At 41.5% G+C, this 22356-nt stretch overlaps 1 protein-coding gene across 1 annotated transcript in view; it reads right to left on the minus strand.

Annotated features, from left to right (window-relative positions):
- Positions 1 to 297: 297 nt before the first annotated feature.
- Positions 298 to 22356, minus strand: part of CALN1 (calneuron 1) — a 452243-nt gene continuing 430184 nt past the window's right edge. The window contains exons 5-6 of the mRNA XM_027861507.1: positions 17728 to 17884; positions 298 to 425 (exon numbers count right to left, since the gene is read on the minus strand). Coding sequence (XP_027717308.1) covers positions 298 to 425; positions 17728 to 17884 — 285 coding nt within the window. The remainder of the gene's footprint in view (positions 426 to 17727; positions 17885 to 22356) is intronic.

Here is a 22356-nt window from a genome sequence, read left to right on the forward strand (position 1 = left end):
TTGATGGCTGAAGCAAGAATTCAGAACTCCCCGGGTTTTTATTTTATTTTTTTTTAATTTTATTGCATTAGGAAACAAAACTATTAAAGCATTGAAGACAGCCCTTTGGTGTCCCTGACAAGAAGATGGAGCTGGTTCTCAAGACGGGTCGTCCTGCCGGCCTCGGGTTCCCTTTGCCGAAAGCGTCTTGGTGTCCACCTTGTTCCCTTTCCGGTTTCATGGAGGAAAAAAGTCTGCCCACCGGGCATGCACATGCATGGCGAGTTTGGTTCACAGTGTCGGGTGAAAGACTACTTACTACTCCATGCCGCTGCGGAGGATCTGATTGGCCGCGATCAACATGACACTGATAATGAAGGCCATGGCAAAGGCGCATATTAAGCTCTTCCTGACGCAGGTCTGTCTGTTCTGCTTTTGGGAATGCACTGGGGGAGGGAGGGGCAGGGGAAACATGGAAGACGTGGAGAAGGAGAGAGAAGAGAGAGGAAGGGCAAAGTGAGAAAGGGTGCACCACCTTCTGGATTCAATTTCATCTAACCAACATTTATTAAATGCATACATTTATTAAACACAGGAGACCCTAGGCTAGGCACCTGGGACACAAAGACAAAAAAAAAAAAGAAACAGTCCTTGCCTTCAGAGTGATTAGATTCTTCTATGGTAAAGTTTCTTAACCTGGAGTTTGTAAACGTGTTTTTTAAAAAAGTATTTTGATAAGTGGATTTCAATATACTTTGCTTCCTTTGTAATCTTGTGTATTTTAAAATGTGCTAAAGTGGTTTCACCAGACTGCCAAAGGGGTCCAGTACACAAAAAAGGTGAAGAACCCCTGTTCTAGAGTGATTCACCTGAGTAACCCAGAGTGAATCCCTCAACAATGCATTTATAAATATATATTTATAATTTATAAATTTCTTTTGTGTTTATAAAATGAGGTTGCTCTAGATGGCCTCTGAGGTGCCTTACAGCTCTAAATATATGATCCTTTCTTGCCTGCCAGAAAACAGTGTGGTGAAATGGATAGAGAGTCTGCCTTGATGCTAAGACCTGGGTTCATATCTTACATCTGACACATCCCACCTGTGTGGCCCGGGCAAATAATTTAAATTCTTAGTACTTTACAAAACTCTCTAAGACCCTAGGTTGTGGAGAAGAGGCCAATAGGCTTTGATAGAGGGTTTCTTCATCTGGGAGTGCCTTAAATCTGTGACGATCACAGAGTCAGTCCCTATCCCTATTCTATGATCCTATGTGCATGGATAAGTAAGTAGATGATGGATCATTTCAAGACTCATCACTGGTAGGATGGCTCAGTGAAGAACCCGAGCTGAGCCTTAAAGGGAGCTAAGGATTCTAAGAGGTGGAAGTCAAAGGGGAGTGATTGTTGGGATGGAAGACAGACTGGGCAAAGGCACAGGGGTGGGAGATGGTAGATTATGGGTGGTAGATGGTAGACAGAAGATAGTTAGGGGAAGAATATGTTGGTTAGTTTGGTTAGAACATGAAGAGGAATCTTACGGAAGAAGTCTGGCAAGGTAAATAGGAGACAGATCCTGAAAACCTTTAAAAGCCAAATGAAGACTTCTCATTTCATGCTGGAGACAATTGGGAGCCACTGACCATTTGTGAGCAAGGGAGAGAACTTGTGTTCCCGGGATCTCACTGGCCTCTCCCAATGCAAGTTAGCACCTGTTCTGCACCTTGGATGCTTAGAAGGTAGCCTGGGATATTGGCAAGTTAAATGATTTGCCCAGGGTCACAGAGTCTATATGCAATGGATAGAACTCATGCCTTCAGAATATTGATTTGGTCAATATTTGGAGGATAGATTGGAATAAGTCAAAGTTGAATCATGAAGAATGATGACTGATCAAGTCAGGTCAACATGTGCTCATGGACTCTCTGCTGTTCTGGTAGGTCAGCTCAAAGCACCACTGACTTGGGGCAAGGTCATTGCAAAACTAACAGAGAAAAGAATTGATACAATGTGACCTTCAGAATAAATTATTCTAGCTAGAAATCCTATAAACTAAGAACATGGTCATAGGAACATAGATGGGGGGGGGGGCTGAAAGGGATCTTAGAGACCCTGTCATTCAATCCTTTTATTTTACACATGAGGAAACTGAGTCACAAAGAAGTTAAGTTACTTGCAGAAGGTCACTTAGTCAGTAAGTAGCTGAGGTGGGATTCAAACTAAGCCCTATGACTCCAAAATCCAGCAACATTTCCAGAGAACCACTGCTTGGTATCTAGATGGTACAGTTACTACAGAACCTAATTAGAACAAGTTTCCAAGCATGACGATATATCGTGTTCTAGACACTTTCATAAAAGAACTATTTGGTTGACATATCACCATGTCCATTTGACTCTAAAGACATTTCTGCTATGACTTTCTTGGTGAACAGAACAAAAGAGACCCCAAAAGTTATATACGTGTCCATGATAGGCACTAAATGATTTGTCTTTTGTTGAAATTGGTTTTGTATCCATTCATCTAGCCTGCCTGCCTTTTTCTTCCCCCCTTCCCTTATTCCTTCCTGCCTTTTTCTCTTTCCTTCCTTCCTTCTTTCCCTCCCTCCTCCCTCCCTTCCCTCTTTCTTTCTTTTTCCTTCCTTCCTTCCTTCCTTCCTTTGTTCCTTTCTTCTCTCCTGTTTCCTTCCTTCCTACACAATCCCATGTTACTAGATGTTTCATAATTCACAGAGTGTGGAGGCAGCATGGTTTAGTGGAGAGAACATTGGACTTAGAGTCAGGAAGACCCAAGTTCAAATCCTGCCTCAGGCCTTCACCCTTACTCTGTGACCCTAGGCAAGTCACTTAACTGCTCTCAGCTTCCATTTTCTCATCTGTGAAATGAAGATAATAATAGCACATCCCTCATAGGTGAGGATGAAAAAAAAGAATATATGTAAAACACTTTGTAGACTTTAAAGGGTGATATAAGAATAGGGAGGATTTTTGTAGCACCTTAAAGTTTGCAAAGCACTTTACACATGTTCTCCCATTTGGTTCTCACAATACCTCTGGGAGTAGATGTTATTGTTATCCCCATTTTACAGATGAGGAAACTAAGGCACATAGAAGTCCAGTGACTTGCCTAGGGTCATAGGGCTGGCTCGCGCGTATCTCAGGCAAGATTGGAACTCAGATCTTCATGTTTCCAAATCTGGCATGCCATCCATGGGGCAACTGCTGTTGATGCCTAGAAAGGACCTGAAAGACCATTTAGCAATAGCTCTTTGTTCTACCGAAGAGGAAATTAAAGCTCAGACAGGTCAACACAATTTTATTAGGCACCTACTGTATACCAGGCACTACTAACCTGGGGGGATACAAAGAGAAACCAAACCAAAGCAAAAAAAAGAAGTAATCCCTACTGCCAAGGATCTTATGTTTGATCAGAGGAGGCAGTGTGAATATACCTATGTATGTACCTATGTACCTTAAGTCTAATCTCCCATTTTACTAATGAGAATATTGAAGTCCAGAAAAGCCAATTAATTAACTTGCCCAGGATCTAACTGCTCACCAAGTATCTGAGTAGGTTCAGACTCAGTGTCTTTTTTTTTTTTAGTATTGCACTCTGTTTGCTATACCATAGTGTTTCTAAGAGAGAAAAGTGAGAGCTCAGGATGGGTAGGTTATATGGGCCCAGTTGAACAGCAGACTGACCAGTTGAGACCAAATGACCTCTGAGGTGTCTTCCATTTTTAATGTTCTGTGATTCATCCAGAGTAGATGTATGTAAGGGTGTGTGTGTGTGTGTGTGTGTGTGTGTGTGTGTGTGGCTCTATGTAGGAGACTCTGAGTCAGCAAACTCTAGGGTCAAGGGAACATCAGTGTATTAGGACTGGGAATAACAAAGATTGTATAAAGGTTTGGGCTGTCAATCATTTGCTGGTGACCCACTCTTCCTTCCCACATGGTATATACCAATAGAAAGAACTGTCACAGAAGAAGCTCAACTTTTATTTCATCCAGGGTATCTGAATTCTAGGCATTTCATGGTCTCTGTTTTAGGCAGAGATGGCCTAGGGTGGCCTAGGAGGAGCAAGGAGGTGGGGCCCATGACAGCAGTGTGACAATTGCAAATTTCAACACCATGAAAAAGAAAATCCCGTATGTGAACATTTCATTCTCTCCCTTTGAAATAGTGTTGGTGAAGGAGGCAGAATATTGTGGTGGAAAGAAACTGAGAAGCCAGGAGACCTTCAGTTTTACCAAGGACCTCAACAAAAATTCATTAAGAACCTACTGTGTGCAGAGAAACCTGGGTTTTGATCCCAGCTTTGTCACTAGCTAGGTGACCTTGGGCAAGTAACTTGACTTACTGAAACTAATGGACATTGGTTTCTTCCTCTGAAAATGTGATGGTTGGAGTAGACAATTTTTTGAAATTAAATTTTCTTCTTTTTTATTATATTTTTCAACCATCAGCAAACATCCCAATATTCAAAGAATAATAAAAACAAGATTATTTAGGAAATTATGAACTTCTGTTAGTTTTTTTTATATTTTGTTTTTAGATATATATTACATTTAACATATTATTAACAAAATTGTCCTATTTGTTTTTGTATCCTTTTCTGAACACACTCTACAATTGTAAAAAGATCTTTTATCTCTGGCATTCTAAGAATTTTTTATCTCCATATTCATTCTACTTAAAAAGAATTTAGTCTTGAAAGAAAGAAAAGACAAGGCTTCAGAGTCAGAGAGAGAAGGGTCCTCTATCTTTTTTCTCGTGGCATGAGGGCCTTCATCTTTAAACAAGCTTCTTTTGCACTTCTTACACTCTTCAGCACAAAATGAGCGGTCTTGTTCACCTACCCCATCTTTCTGACTGTTCTTTCCTAGGCCCCTGCTCTCCTAGCCACCGAGCACAGCAAAGTTGCCATTCTATGTTCCCCCAAGGTCAATGACAGATTAGTAATTCGATTGCTTGCCATTTTTTTTCTGCTTTCCAGCCACTATGAACATATTTATAGCTATACATACATGTGTATATATATATATATACATGTGTAGCTATACATATGTGAATACATGTATAAAAGCTATTATGTTGATAATAGAATATATGTATATGTACACCTATATACATTTATATTCAGAGCTTGCTTGGCTGACAGAAATTCTGTAAGCTAACCAATCTCTCTTTCTGTCATGGCCTATATAATAAAGTTTATTATTATGCCTGACCTTTGAAGCAACTAGGTGGCTCAGTGAATAGAACACTGAATCTGAAGTCAGAAAGACCTGAGTTCCAATCTATCCTCAGACATTTACTAGTTGTGTGACCCTGGGCAAGTTATTTAATCTCTGTTTGCCTTAATCCACTGGAGAAGGAACGGGCAATCACTCTATTATCTTTACTTGGGAAATCCCAAGGACAGCATTGGCTGCTAAAGTCCATGGGGTCATGATGAGTTGGACATGACCAAACAACAACCTGACCTTTTCTTTACTATATAGATACTATATAGATATAGTCCTGGGACTAGATAGATAGATAGATATAGATATAGATTTATATATATATTTATATACATATACACACATATATCATATATATATATAATACATTATATATTTCTATAATTACATGTGAACCACAGTCATTTTACCATACTGACACAAAAGTCTGGAGAAATGAAAAGAAGAAAAAGCTGGGGAATGAATCAGTTTTGGCAGGTCAGTCAAGAAAGTTCAAACCTAACTTTCAGGTAGAACAACCATTATAGGAGTCATTCTGAAAACAACCCAAAGTTGCTAATTTCCTTCTGACCCCAGGGGTTGATTAAAGAGGTGGTCAAGCAGAGGGGAGGAGAGTGGGAAGAAAAGTAAATGTGGAGAAATCTCCTACTTGAAAGACACCAAGAAAGCCAGGTTACAGCCCACAAAACCTTGCTCTGGGGAAGCCTTGTGGCTGCTTTCATAGAAAAATTATTCTGAGCTCACAAAGAGGGGAAAGGTCAGAGGTAGCAGGAGCTCATGGAGGTGAGCTTGGCTTCATTTCTGAGGAGGATGGAACCATTGGAGTCATGACGCAGCATTTTTGCACATGGGACAAGTACCATCAATTATCTGTAAGGCAAGATGTATCAAGCAGGCCCTCTTTTGAGGTTTTGAGAAGCTGGAAGGCATGTAAGCTCCTCTCAACCCACCATTTGGTAGCTTCCTATTCTAACTCATTTGACTGAAGCTGTAAGTGACTGGAGAAGCCACCTAAACTAACCCCTTTATTTTCAGATAAGTAAATTGATGTCTGTTGAAATTAAGTGACTTGATCAAAGTCACACAAGTAGTAAGTGTCAGAACCAGGATTTGAACCCAGGCTTTCTGACCCCAAATCCAATGATCTTCCCACAGTACTACATTGCCTCCTATCAACACTGAATAAAGTGGGCATCCTGGAACAAAGCCCAGATAGTACCTCCCTAGTTCTACCAGGAAATTCATGACCGAGTTTCCTGTTGGCAGCTCCAGTCTGAATGGGAGACATTTGTTGGTCCAAGTCACTTGATGAGAACTGTCATGATATCAGATATGAGGTGCAATTGGATTCATGTTACTGAACATTAAATTTGTAGATGTCTTCATGAGCAGAAATAGGAATGGCTTTTGTTAGCTAAATCTTCAATTTAAGCACAAGTGATCTATAGACCATGCTCAAATTCAGTGGTTCTTAACTTGGGGTATGTGAACTTAAACAAATATTTTGATAACTGTTTTTCCATAAGATTGATTTCCTTTTAATCCCAGATATTTTGTTTTATGCATTTAAAAACCTTATTCTGAGAAGAGGTCCACAGGTTTTTCCAGCCTGCCAAAGGGGTCCAGGACACACAAAAAGATTAAGAACTCCTCCAATTGACACATTGGTTAATAGCTGCTCCATCTATCCATATCAGCCTAAGCTCTGTTGATGGTTGATATGGATAGACAGACATGTCTTAATCTCTCTTAGCCTCAGTTTCCTCATTTGTAAAATAGGCATAACACATTATGTTGTGGTGCATAGAATGTTGAGGACTTCAGATTTACCACTTACTATGTGTGACACTGGGCAAGTCACTTTCACCCTCTCTGGGACTCAATAATCACAGAACCAGGCTCTCCACAGTGGATGGTGGCAGTGAAGTTTTATGTCCTTTTCATTTCAATGTCATCATGGAGGATGCGCAGCAGGAGCATCACTGAAAAGTGCCAGGCCCCAGGCCAGGCTGGGGCAGGCTGACACAGCTCAAGTCATGACAGGTGCCTTTCAAACCTGCAGGAGAGGAGCTGGGGGCTAGGACTACAAAACCCTCTACTTCTCTTCCCTCCCTCTTTCTTTCCTTCCAACCTTTCTGCTTGTCTTCCTTCTCTCCTTTCCATCCTTCATCTCTACCTGTCTTTCTTCTTCCTTTCTTTGTTCTCTCCTTTCTTTCCCTCATCTCTATTTGTCTTTCTTCTTCCCTTGTTCATTCTTTCCTTTCCTTCCTCCCTCTCTGTCTTCCTTCTTCCCTTCCTCATTCTCTCTTTTCCTTCCTCTCTCTCTACTTGTCTTTCTTCTTCTCTTTTTCATTCTCTCCTTTCCTTCCTTCTTAAGATCACAGATTTAGAGCTTGAAGGGACCTCAAAGGCCATCTAGTCTAAGCCCTTCATTTTTACAGATGAGGAAACTGAGGCCTAGAAAGGTTAAATCATCTGTTCAAGCCCTGTTCCCCTCCTTTCTGCACAATTTTATCATTTTTCTTTGGTTGGGGCAGAAGAAAGAATGCTGGATTTGGAGTCAGAGGACCTGGGTTCATATCCTATTTGTGTGACATTGGACAAGTCACCTCACCTCAGTTTCCTTATCTGTTCAATGAAAGGGTTGAACTGGATGGTTTCTGAGGACCCTTCCAATTCAAGATCTAGGACCCTACCTTCCACCAAAACACATGGTTCTTCTGTTTTGACTCTGGGTGACTTGTAGGCATTGATTTGAATAGTGTTTTAAAGAAAAAAAATTCTGTTGCTGGCCAATGTTCTAAAAGAAGGAAGAGGTGACTGATGGGAAAGGTGTGCTTGATCATGAGGTCAAGGAATCTCCTTGCCTTGAGAAAAGATATAAACAGTGTGGGATTAGGGGAAGAGTCTTTGATTGATGTGACAGAGGGACAGATGGGTGTCTAGAATCTGCATCTCACCATGGATTATGTGGTAAGTAAATCAGTGGTCAGCTTGATCAATCTCAATGCATAGTCTAATTGTGCATAAGGACACTTAATAAAGAGCAGTTGACAGAGAGGTGGCCAACAGGGCAGCTGATTTGCGGGAGTCCACAGACCTGAGCCAGAGGGATCAGATGACAGAATCACAGATCAGTCTCTGAGTGGTAATGAGAGGATGCACATCGCAAAAGAAAATGGCTTCTGACTGAGAAGCTGCTTGGTGTTGAAAAGAACATGGCAGACTCAGGGTCAAATGAGCCAGCTTCAAGAGAAGTCTTAGCTCAGACGCTTATGAGCTCAGTGAACTTGGGCGTCATCTCACTGAGCCTCAGACTTCATTTGTGAAAGGAGAACACTGATATTCAGACTCTCACTCTCTCTCTCTCTCTCTCTCTCTCTCTCTCTGTATGTGTATATATATCTATATATATCAGACTCTTTATATGTGGTAGAGAGAGTTTTGTAAATTATAGAACACTATAGAAGTATGGGCAGCTAGGTGGCATGGTGCATAGAAAGCTGGGCCCAAAGTCAGAAAGACTCATCTTTCTGAGCTCAAGTCCCATCTCAGACACTTACTAGCTATATAACCCTAAGAAAATCACTTAACCCCATTTGCCTCAGTTTTCTCATTTGTAAAATGAGCTGGAGGGAAAAAATGGAAAACCACTCTGGTATCTTTACCTAGAAAACCCCAAATGAAGAGTCGGGCATAACTGAAAACATGACTGAACAACAAAATGAAAGTATGTCCCAGGCTTGGTGGCACATGCCTATAACCTCTGTTATCAAAGAGGTTGAGGCTGGTGGAATGCTCAACCTCAGGGTTCTGAGCTACAGTGGAGTCAGTTGATCAGGGGTCATCACAAAGTCTGGCACCAATGTGGTGAATACCCAGAGTTGGGCAGGAGGTTGGAGAGGGGGCATATCGTCCACCAGGCTGTTTAAAGAAAGAGGAGCCAACCCAGGTCAGAAATGGAATGGGTCAAAGCCGCCATGCTGATCAGTAGTGGGATTGAGCTCATGAGAGGCCACTGCATTTTCAGCCTGAGTAAGAAAGCAATCTAGTCTCAAAAAACAGAAAAAAGAAAGATAGAAAGAAATGGGCATTGTTGTTAACGCTTATGGGGCATTCATCTGGTCATTGGCCCATCCTGTTCTCATTTGCCGCTCATTCCTCCTTTATAAGTGAGATATCAACATAAATACGGTATAAATAACCAACCAAAGTGAAGGAATGACCTCAAAATGATAAACTCTCTGGTATTAATAATAATAAATGAGAGGCAGTGGGATGTGGTGGATGGCATGCCAGCCTCAGAGTCAGGAAGACCTGAGCTCAAATCCTGCCTTTGACACAATGTGATATGTTGGAAAAGGGTCTAGCCTTGGAACCAGGGGACCTGGATTCAAATCCTACCTCTGCTACTTTTATAACCTTGAACAAATTCTAATTCTAAGGAGTTTGGTCAACCTCTGTGGGCCTCATGAATGGACTTTAAGAGCCCTCTTAGCTTTAATTCTTATGATCCCCTTTGCCCTTGATGTCTATTCTGTGATTGAATCCTAACAGTTCTCGGCCTTGCCCTGATGCTGAATCCTAAGGACCTTTCCATGTGAACCTTTCTTTCTGCCCTGCAGCCAAACTCCCAGTGTGTCCTGGCTCCCTTAATTGGGATGTGAGCTCTCTAAGAGCAGGGCACCTTCCTTCCTCTTCCTCTTCTCAGTTTGTGCCTGACGCCTAGTAAGTGACTGATCAATGTTTTTCTAATCCATTCCATCCCACAACCTTACATCCATGAGCAAGGCCTTTCGTCACCCCTCAGAGCCCCAGGTAATTCTAGAAGGCTGCAGAGCAGGGGCCAAGATCTACACTGAGCAGAGGGAGCTCCTTGCCAGGGGAATCAAGATTGGCCTAAGCCAATGAAATCACAGGCCTGGCCCAATATAGCAATACTAATAATGTGGATATCTGACATTTACAGAGCACCTTTAGGTTTGAAAAGCTTTTGACGTACATTATTTCATTTGAGTTTCATAACAACCTTGGGAGGGAACTACCACAGGTATTATTATTTCCATTCTATAGATGAGGAAACAGTGTGGGGATGGTAATAGAGAGTCCAGGGCCATGGAGAGTCAGATGGAACAAAAAGAATAAAGCCCAGGTTCAAACTTAGGTCCTCTGGTTCCACATACAGTGCTCTTACCCTCCACTAAAAAATCAAAATACATGTGCAGGTATACACATAGTCCGTAAGCTCATAGGATCACAAATTCTGAGGTGGAAGGGATCTTAGAAACCATCAAGTCCAATCCCTTCATTTTACAGATGAAAAAACTGAGGCACAGAGCCATTAAGTCACTTTTCTGGGGTCACCCACGTCATAAGTATCTGAGACAGGATTCAAAACCAGGGCTTCCTTATTCTAAGTTTGGTGTGCTTTGTTATGCCAGGTTTCCCCCAAATAGCCAGCCAATTTCTCTGGTGGATCTGTACTCTCATCAATATGGGTACTTTTTTCAATGCTACAGATGATGACACATACAAGCTTGCCTATCTCATGTAACTTTGGTCTATATCCTCCTATACGTCTGCCCCAGGAGCCAGGCCTCCACCCTCTTAAAGGTCTTTTCCACATCATATGCCCCTGCTCCTATACTTTCTACCTCCCTTTTATGTGCTATTGCTCCCTCCCCCCTGCCCCTATTAGAATATAACCTCCTTGAGGACAGGCACTGTCTTGCTTGTTTGGATCTGGCACACTATGATTGAGTAAACAATAAATAGTCTTTCTTTTGTTTTCTTTTCCTTCCCTCCCTTCTTCCCTCCCTCCCTTCTTCCCTCCCTTCCCCTTTCTTTTTCTTTCTTTCTTTTTTTCCTTCTTTCTTTCCTTTCTTCTTTCTTTCTTCTATCTATCTATCTATCTATCTCTTTATCTATCTATCTATCTATCTATCTATCAGCCTTCCATAAGCTCTTAAGATAGCATAGATACTTATGGAGGACCCAGCCTGTCCATTGGCTACCCATCATTCTCACTATGTGATCAGCTCACTTTTTCCCAATGACTTCTCTCACGTCATTTTTCCTTCATAACTCTTCATTTGTAATGTGTATTTGTAAAGCCTATTCACGTCCACTTTGGCCCTTCCCATTGTCCTTTGGGTAAACTCAGTCTCAATTCTTTAGGGATGGTATTGTTCCAAGACATATAGCAACAAAGCAAGGCAGGGCCACAAGGATTTATTAAGCACTTACTATGTTCCTGGCACTGTGCTGGGGCTACAGCTGCAAGTAAAATGAAAGACAGACCCTGCCCTTAAGGAGCTCGCATTTTAATGGGGGAAGGCAACATACAGAGGGAAATGAGAGAGGAGAAGAAGGTCCTGGTGGGAGGATGGGGCACACTGTTGAAGTTCATAGAGAGAAGCAGAACGGGGAGGGGAATAAAGGATGGCCATCCTGAGCCCCTCCTCAAAATGGAGGTCCTGAGGATAGCTCACCAGTGGGAAACAGGGGCCAGCATGGGCAGAGACACTCCAGAGCGAGAAGGTCAGCATCATCAGAAGAACAGTGGCATTAAAAAGATGGCCTTTTGTGGGTGGGAGAAACTCAGGGTCATTAAGGTGATTTTGCCATTTCCCCAAAGCAATCCAACTCCTCTATAGTTGTGGGACCAGCTTTTTCTCCATTTGGAGTGTCCACCCTGGCTGTGTGATGTATGTGTATCATGTATGTGTGTTCATGAGCACCCACATAGACCTGGAACTGAAAGGTGCATTTGCCATACTCAGGCTGGCTTGGCCCCTTCAGAACTACCTTCTATTTACTTTGCATGGATGAGCAATAAAACTCTACACATGCACGTGGACATCCCTGATAGACCAGAGGAGGAGCTGTTCCATTTTTATCTTTCTGTCTCCTAGGACACAGTAGGTGCTTAATAATGTTTGCTGATCAATTGATTCACAAGATGGCTACTAAAGGATTGTTTTCAACTACAGAAACTCTCAAAGACAACATGCTAAGTCAGGGGGCCTACAATCATAACAGCAGTTGGCTGGTATAGTGAGATGTAGAGAGATGTTTTTCCAGTTCATAAGAGCTGAGTTTAAATCTAGTCTCAGATGCTAGCTGTGTGACCTTGGGCAAGTCATGTAACATTTCTTAGTCTCAGTTTCCTCATCTGTAAAATGTAGATAATAATAGCATCTACCTCCCAGGGTTGTTGTTGAAGATAAAATTAAATATTTGTAAAAGTGCTTTGTAAACTTTAAAGTTTATATAAATGGTAGCTATTATTATTCATGGTGATAAAATATTGTTCTTAAATGTTTATTGAACATTATGTCTGGCCTTTTGATGCTGTTATGGTTATTATGATTCACTAAAGGTAATCAGATTTTTATACTTCTGTAAGACCCTGAGTTTAATGATCCTGGGGGGAACCTTACTAGGCTATCTTAGTTTCCCATAAGATACTAGTATAGGGGTGGGGAAACTGTGTTAGGATAATGCTTAATGGGGGATGGTTTGAGCTGGCTAAAGACATGCAGAAGAGTTGAGAACTCTCTCACTGGGAAGATCAGATCAGGCCACCATTTAATTATTATTCTTTTTAAAAATTTTTTTGACTAGGCAGTGGGGTTAAATGACTTTCCCAGGGTCACACAGCCACTAAATGTCAAGTATCTGAGGCTGGATTTGAACTCAGGTCCTCCTGATTCGAGGGCCAGTGCTCCACATAGCTGCCTCTTTAATAATTATTCTTTAAAATTTATTCTATTTTTGTTGATGTCTTTAATTTTTGTATCACATTGATTTCTCAATACATGCCTCCCCCACCCCATCTAGCTGTCCATTCTTGAAACAAAGATTTTAAAAGGCAGCTAGGTGGTGCAGTGGATAGAGCCCTGGGCCTGGAGTTAGGAATACCTGAGTTCAGATCCAGCCTCAGATACGTACTAGCTGTGTGACCCTGGGCAAGCTCTATTTGCCTTAGTTTCCTTTTCTGTACAACAGGGATAATAATAGCACCTACCTGCCAGGATTGTTGTGAGGAACAAACGAGATAATCCTAAAGCCCTTAGCACAGTTCCTAGCACGTAGTAAAAAGCTATATAAATGCTAACTACTGTTATTACCATTTTAAAAGAAAGAGAAAAAAAGCAAATTTTCAAAACTAACCGACACATTGATCAGCTTTGATCATATATTCAGTATTCTGCACCCAGAGCCCTCTCAGAACACTAAGAAGTAGGTTTGCCAGAAGAACAAACAAGCAAACAAAAAGCCCTGCTATTCTCCCAAAGGAATCAAGTTTCCTCCGGCTGGATTTTGTATTTTCGTATTTTATTTTGTAGCTGATTTGTGATTTCATTGATATAGGGAGCTTTTAGTAAGGAAATTCCCTTTACTTGTACAGTTCAGTAGCTGCTCTGTAACTCATGCTCTTAGAGAGTTCCCTGGGGCCCAGAGAGGTGAAACAATTTGTTCGAGGTCAAGCAGCCAATATGTGTCAAAGGCATCCCTCAAAATCCATTCTTCTTGATTCCTGGGTATTCTGTCTAGTCAGTACCCCATTCAGCCTCTGAATTTTATATTTATTGTGTGTATATCTTGTATTTATTTATCCATATACATATTGTCCCTCCAGTGTAATATAAGCTCTTTGAGGGCTGTTTTGTTCAGTCATTTCAGACTCTCTGTGTCCCCATTTGGGGTTTTCTTAGCAAAGATACCGGAGTGCTTTGCCATGTCCTTCTCTAGCTCATTTTACAGATGAGGAAACTGAGGCAAATAAGATTAAGTAACTTGTCCAGGGTCACACAGCTAATAAATGTCTAAGGCTGGATTTGAATTCAGAAGATGAGTCTTCCTGACTCTAGGCCCTATCCACCGCACCACCTAGCTGTCCACTGGTTACCTTTAAGGAGTTGCAAATGACTGAAATACACAGTGATCACATTAAGTGTATTATCCCCAGGAATTTATAAGGATTTGTATAAGGAACAGCAACTTCTGGCTGCCAGCCATTGATAGTACATCATTCATTCAGAATTTAGGATGATTGTGTTAGACCAGGAAGGGATCTTGGAAACCATCTGGTCACCCAACCATTTCAATGTACAGAGGCAACTCGGGGCCAGAGAGGGAGGGATGACGCACAGTGTCACGCAGCTAGTAAGAAGCAGGGTTGGAACTGGGATCTGACTCATCCTCCAGCGTTCTCTTCCCTACGTCACTCTTTATTTGCGAGGCAAAGTCATTGTGTGGACAAGATGGCAGGGGGCATGTTTAATCTACTTAAGAAGAACAAACTGTTTCCAAGTAGCTTGGCAGCCCTGTTTGCAGCTAATGAATATGATTTTTTCCCCAAAAAAATAATGTTTAGCATATTCATTAAAGCAGGACCAGCAGGACCTCAAGGTAGAAGCAGTTTGTTAACCATCATTTTGTGGCACAATATGTACCTCGCACACAATAAAAGTACATTTTTAATAGCCTATAATTCAGACTTATCTTTAGCCCACCCTGGCATTTCCCTCAATTAATCAGAATCAGTGAGTGAAGTTTCTCTGGACTAAAGGTTGTATTCACTTATCCTCTTCCCTGCAGGCCTTTCATTGAACCATCCCCACATTTTTTTTTGTTTATTTGATTTTTTGGCATCTGATTATGGGCTAGGATTGGGAACCCCAAATAGTTCTGTTCAATTTTCCTCACACTATAGCTCCGCTTGGAGCTAATTCTATCTAGAGTTTGCTTGGTCTTTTCTTATCTGAGAATTCTACTTTTGGGAAAGAGATCATAGCTAGAGCTGGAAGGGACCTCAGAAACCATCTAGTCCAACCTTTTCATTTTACAGATGAGGAAACTGAGGCCAAGAGAGATTATGCTGCTATCTGCCCAAGGTCATGCCCAACCCCGGTCTCCTGCTTCCACCATGAGCAGTCTCTCCTTCCTCATAGCTAGCTGCCTATAAAGTTGCTCCTGTTTTGGGCTTTGGTCCACTCTGGATGCTGCCACCATGAAGTGGTCACCAAGAGTAACTTTGGCATCAATTATAACAATTAAGAAATCATTGGAGAATTCCTTTTAAAAATGTAATATTTGGCTTCGTTCAAAAATGTTTCCAAATGGCTAGAAGAAGAGAGCATTAAATTCATTTAAGAAGCAAACTTTAAGCAGGTTGAAAAAGAACTCAGTATTTTGTCATGTTGGTGATGGGCAGGATGACCTTGGTGACAAGGACTTTTATAGGAGCCTTGAGGTTCAAAGTAGGAAGAAGTGAGTGACTTGGTTGCCAAGGAAACCCTCTTGATTGAAAACAAACAAACAAACTGATGTAGGTGGAAAAAGTGGCATGTGGAAATACGTAGTATCCTAAATATTATCTCAAATTTATATAGCATTTACAGATTTACAAAGCACTTTACAAAATGATTTTATTTAATCCCCTAGGAAATTTTGAGGATACTGTTAAATTATTATAGATTTAGAGAGGGAAAGATCATAGTCCAACTTCTTCTTCATTCTTACAGATAAGGAAATTGAGGCACAGAGATCTGAAGGGACCTGCCCTAAGTCACAGTTGAGTCCATGTGTGATTCTGGAATCTTTTGAACAAGCCCTAACAAAGCATATGCAGGTGCTTGGTATTATTAAACCTCAGAAGAGAAAGACATTTTTATACAGATGAAAAAGAGACCTGGGGGAGGCTGGGGAAAATCTTAATCATTGACTGGATACCATTGGCCCCCATCTTTCACCTAGTGGTTACTACTGGAATTGCAAGCATAGTGCTTAAGAGAAAACAGGCTCTTGTATTTCTAAAGCTTGGCAAGTCCTGCTGCTGAATATGGGGCCGCACAGACTAGGTGAGTTGCAGGAAGAGGGCATTCCCTACAGGAAGGGATCAGCAGAGGTTTTGAGAGCACTGTCCCCTTGATTTTCTGCTAGCATCTCAAATAACACGTCCAAAAGAGCATGCTTTTCTCCAAACCACCTCCAAAGTTCCCGATTTTTGCAAGGGTGGCACTTTGCCCAAGTTCACCACCTAAACAATCCCTATCTTTTCTCCTCCCCCCAACCTGCCCCCAAATCATTAGTCAGGTTTAGTTGACTCTATCAGCTCTTGCATCTGTCCCCTCACCTCTCACAGCCCCCCACCCTCCAACTCCGGTCCTCATCGCCTCTCACCTAGTCTTAACAATCTTCTAATTGGTCTCCCTACATCCATCCTATCTCCCCTCCAGTCTCATCCTCCACATGGCCACCAAAGCAGTCTTCTGAAAGTACAGGCCCTTCCACGTCACACCCCTGCTCAAAAAACTTCAGTGGTTTCCCATTGCTTCCAGGACAAAATAAATTTTTCTTAGCCTGACATTTAAGGGATGGCCTCCACTGTCTTCCCCTAACCCATCTTTCTCTTCCTCTTCCTCAAGACCAAGCATGGTGCCTAGCATACAGTATGCAATCAACAAATGCTTATTGATTGGTTATTTTGTTGCAGGGCACTATACTATGCTGAGTCCAGGGGGTACAAAAGATTATAAAATATAAGTTCTCCGAAAGCAGGAACTTTGTCACTTTTGTCTTTGTAGCCTAGCTTCTAATGTATCACTTGGCACATTGTAGGTGCGCAATAAATGCTTTTTTGATTGCCTGGTTGTTTGTTTGATTGATTAGTTTGTAAGCTCCTTGAAGGCAGGGACTGCCTTTTGCCTCTTTCTGTATCTTCAGTGCTTGGCACAGTGCTTGCTACATAGTAGACACTTAATAAATGTATATTGAATTGAATTGAATTGAATCCTTTCAGCTAAGCTGGTCTCCTAATTATTCCATGAGTTCAGCATTGAGGGAGACAGTCAGAAAGTCAGTTGCTAAATGCCTGCCTGCTTTTATGCATTCCCAAAAGTCTTTCTATCTCCCTTCTCCTTTCTTCCTCTCCCAATCCTTAACTTTCTTCAATGATCCTCTCAAGCACCAGCTGTGGGAAGTTACTTCTTGTCCCTGCCATTATTTCTGTCTATGTATCTCTATTGCCTTCACCCAGAACAATGCCTGGCACATAGCAGGAATTTAAGAAATCCTTGTTGATTGACTAACTGATCGTTCCTGGAGCACTTTGCCTGGATCTCTCCTTTGTTTTTTTCCCCTCCCTTCTTATCTGTATACCTGTTGTATCCTGCCAGGAAAATATAAACTCCATAAGGGCAGGAACTGTTTGGTTTGTATCTTTGTAACCCTGGTGCCTCCTTGCACACAAGTTATGCGTCATAAATGGGGAATTGAAAAGGCAGGAACTGGAATGGGCCCCATACTTCTGAAAGGCAGATATCTTAAATAATCTCAGTTTCCTACCTTGTGGCTACAGTAAAAAAAAAATTTCCTGGGGTGAGGGGAGACTACAGACATTCTTCATATACCAAAGTCAGGGCAGCAAGTATCTGCCTGCCTAAATTCTGCATTGGGTGGAGGTGGGTTTGCAGTGGGCTGGCCAAGGGGACCTACCTCCTTCAAACTCTGTCTGGCAGTTTCCTGAGTTCTCATTCAGGCTCTCCTCTTCATTGATAATAATGTTTTCAATGTCTTTCATTGTGAGATGATCCCGGAATGCATGGTACAGGATATGCTTTAGCTCTTCCAACGTTATCCTTTGCATGTCAAACTGTGGAAACAGAGAGAGGGTGAGGTGGCCTTGAGCATGACCAAGTGCATACACAGGTACATCTTGTCCCTTTGAGGCAGCTGAGGTACAATGAAGTTAGGCATCCTTGCTCTGAGTCCAGCACTTAATACAGTGTCTGGCATATAGTAGGCACTTAATAAATACTGATTTGATTGAGCCTGGAATCTCATACTTAGAATCAGAAATTTAGAGCTTGGAAGGACCTTAAAAACCATCCAGTCTGGTCCAAACCCTTATATTTTACAGATAGACGCTGAAGTTCAGAGAAATTAAGTGATTTTTTTCCAAGGTCACAGAGAAGTATCAGATATACTATTCAGTAACCATAAAATAGTCTGCTTGCTTATTTTTTCTTTTAAATAGCATTTTATTTTTTCCAATTACATGTAAAAATAATTTTTAACATTCATTTTTTTAAATAAAATTTTTAATTCCAATTTTTTTCTCTTTCTCCCTTCCCTCTATCCTCCCTAAGATGGTAAGTAATTTTATATAGGTTTTATATATACATATATATAATATATATAGTTTCTTTTATGTAAACATTTTCTGTATCCTGATCCTGCTTCTAATATAGAGAAGCCATGGATTAGCTGGAGATACGCAAAAATTTATATTAGTACAGAGAACCAAACCTATGTCTCAATTTTTTCTAACTGGGGGCTCTGAGTTATTGTGATTGTATCATTAACATTTCATCTGATAAAAACTCTATAAAATACCAGAGAAGGGGAGCACATGGACCCAAGGACCATAATATTTTCCCTAGGTTATAAAGTGAGCTAATTGTTGAAACAAGTTGAGGTTGATTAAATCTCCAGAGATAAGTAGGTTAGAAAAGAGAGGGCAATTGCTGAATAAGAGATTATACTCAATCAGTACCAGGAGCAGAAGACTTGTGTAGGATTCAGCTCTATCCCTATCCTACAAGGAGGAGGGAGCAGAAAGGATGGACTACGGACTGGAAAAATCTGTACTCTGCTGTAACACCTAATGGAATTATACTGAAAATTCCTGGCCCCCTTCCCTTTCAAGTTGAACTCTTGGTTTAAACAAAGAAAAATAATAAAGGAAAAGAGCCTTATCTGATTATTTCTGACAAAGAATAGAATGTGGGCAAGTCTGTCCTAGTAATTCTCCCATCTCTCTGAAGAGAAGAGGGAGGGAGATAGAGCTCACTGTTTGTTCTCTAGGACCATTATTGGCTTTTTAATTTCCCAGAGCTCGGTTTCCTTTCAGTAATTTTTCCCCCATTCACATCACTGTACTTACTGAGAGGCGGAATGGTCTAACAGATAGAGGGCCAGCCTCGAGTCGGGCAGATTAGAGTTCAACTCCCACTTCTGAGAATCGGGGCTGTGTGACTCTAGGTAAGGTATTTCTCCTACCAGTGCTCCATACAACCGAGACTACACTTTGGAAGACTTGAGAATTCTGATCGATGCAATTCCTGAGCAGATTTTCAGAAGAGTGCTGATGCAGCACCCCATCCACCTCCTGACGGAGATGATGGACTCAAGATACACAATGGAGCATATAGTTTTGGACACGATCAGTGGGGGAATTGGATTTGTTTCAACTGCATGTTTGTTACAAGGATTTTGTTTTTCTTTATTTTCCATTGTTGGGGTGGGGAGGAAGAGAAATGGGAAGGAGAGAAAACAAATACTTTTTTTATTGAAGATTTTTTAAAGACTATAAGCTACAGAGCAGATAATAACTTGTATTGGTAGAGGGAGTGTTCCCGGCAGAAATTCCCTATCCCAATGAAACCACACAACAAGACCAAAAAAAAAAAAGTAATTATATTATACTTTTAGTTCTACTTACTTTGTTTTGACTTGATTCACATAAACCTTCCTATGTGCATCTGAATTCCTTGTAATTGTCATTCCTTATAGCACAATAATACTCCATTACAATTCATATGTGACAGTTTGTTCAAGCCATTCCCTAACTGATGGCCACTCAAAGAATGTGTTTTCTTAAGCTGCTGTCCATAAATCAAATCCAAATTCTCGCCTAAGTGCAAGGGAAGTTGGCAATTTAAAGGACTCCCAAGAGGAGGAAATCCTTTTAAAATGGGTAGTGGGAAGAGCAGAGCCACTAGATGGCTTAGTGAATAGAATGCTGGGTCTAGAATCAGGAAGACCTGAGTTCAAATCCAGGCTCAGACATTTACTAGCTGTGTGACCCTGGGCAAGTCACTTCATCCCATTGGCCTCAGTGTCCTCATCTGTAAAATGAACTGGAGAAGGAAATGGCAAACCACTCCAGTACCTTTGCCAAGAAAATCCCAAATAGGGTCACAAAGAGTCAGATACAACTGAGGCGACGGAACAGGTGAAAAGGGCACTGAATTTTGTCCCTCCTCTGCCACTAACCGGTGATCATAGGCAGGTTATTTCTCTTTGGCCTTCAGTTTCTTCCTCCATAAAACAAAGAGTTTTACATATAATACATATATGTATACATATAGAGCATGTACATGTATAGAGTACATATGAATACATATATGTATACATGTATGTACACTCTAAATCATGAATTTCAAGCTGGAGGGCACCTTAGAGGTTATCTAGGCCAACCTCCCCATTTTGCAGATGAGGAAATTGAGGACCAGAGAGGTTAAGGGATTTGCTGAAAGTCACACAGGTAGTAAGTCGCAGAGCTGAATCTGAACTCAGATCCTCTGACTCCAAATCTCAAACTCTTTCTGCTGTAGCTTGTTGCCTCTCCAGGCTTCTCTCAGCACTAACATTAGAGTCACTCCTTCGGTAATAATAACAATATTTATCTAGGGATTGATGATTTGCTAACAATTTACCTACACACTCTCATTAAATCTTCACAACAGCCTCATGAGGTAAGAGAATATTAGGTTCAAATTCCATAGTTGATGTGGACTAGCCCTAAATCTTGTCCCTTTGGGTCTAAATCTATGATCCCATTTGAATTTTTACTCACCTTTTATAGATGAGGAAACTGAGGCACAGAATAGCCTTTGGTTTGGCAGCTAGTCTCATAACGGAACTTCTCTTAGCACCTGGGACCTCTTCTCCCTAGAACATTCAACTACCCACATGGCTCTCTTACCCTAGAGGATCCCTCAGCCAGCCCCTGACCCTTTCTCCCACTGGTGAGTTCCTATTAGGACCTCCATTTGATGGAGGGGCCCAGACCTTCATTCCTCCCACCCCTGTCTCTGCTCCTGACCTTAAAACCATGCCCCTGGTGGGCTTCCTGCTTCACTGCTCTGCCTCTGCCTTGCCCTGCTTTTTGGCCTTCTTTTGTGTGTTGTTTTACCCCTAACCTCCTTGAGGGGACTGTCTTTATTTCTGCTTGTATTTGTATCCCCAGTATTGAGAAGGCATCTGGCAATATAGTATATAATAGTTATATATAATGTAATAAAATATATACAATAATATATAATATAATATAATAAGCACTTAACAAATGTATTCTTCCTCCTTCCCTCTCTCCCTTCCTTCCTTACTTCCTCTCTCCCTTTCTTCTTTTCTCCCTTTTATCCTTCCTTCCTTTCTCTCTCCCTTTCATCTTTTCTTCCTTACATACTTCCTTCCTCTCTTACTTCTTTCCTCTCTCCCTTTCTTCTTTCCTCCCTTTCATCCTTCCTTTCTCTCTCCCTCTCATCTTTTCTCCCTTCCATTCATCTTTCCTTCCTTTCTTCCTTACTTCTTCCCTTGTGTCCTTCCTCCCTCCCTCCCTCTTTCCTTCCTTCCTTCCTTCCATAGATTTATGATTCTATTATTCCATGACCTCTAAGGTTCCTTTCATTCTAAATCTATGATTTAAGCTACTTAACCTCCCTGGGCCTCAGTTTCCTTCTCTGTAAAATCAGGGGGCTGGATTAGATGGCTTCTGAGGTCTTCACTAGTTCTCTACATATACTCCCAGGACAATGTGAACCACATGAGCCCCTGAGGCATTACTGTTTTATGGACAACAGCCTACATCTTCAGACTTTGTCCTCCATCCCTTTCCTCCCCTCTTCCCCCTCCTCCTGTCTTTCTCTATAAAGCAATTCCCACCTTGCTTTCAGCCTGCATCTCTGTTCAGCAAGATGAAAGGTGGGTTACCCAGACTTGTTGGCAGGTCCAAATGAAACAAGTTCAAGTCCATTTACACAGAGAAGGAGAAATGAAGGAGAGTGGTAAGGTGGAGACTCCCTGAGCTGCCTTTTCTTCCAGGCAAAAATGGAGTTTGAAGCTATGTGCTGAGTCAGGCCAAGGATGCTCTGGGTCCAAGGAGATCTGGACCAAATCTTCACCCAAGCTCAGGTGGTGCTGATCTGCCTTTTAGATTTAATGGTGGAAAGTTCAGCAATCAGCTTGGGGGAATGCTGGAACTTGGGGGGAGGGCTGTTGAATGGGAAGGAAGCATGTCAAAGTATGTTGAAATTCATAACAAGGAATTGGGACCTAATG

The sequence above is a fragment of the Vombatus ursinus genome, unplaced genomic scaffold (assembly GCF_900497805.2).
Source record: "Vombatus ursinus unplaced genomic scaffold, bare-nosed wombat genome assembly UNPS02014768.1, whole genome shotgun sequence".
NCBI classification, from domain to species: domain Eukaryota; kingdom Metazoa; phylum Chordata; class Mammalia; order Diprotodontia; family Vombatidae; genus Vombatus; species Vombatus ursinus.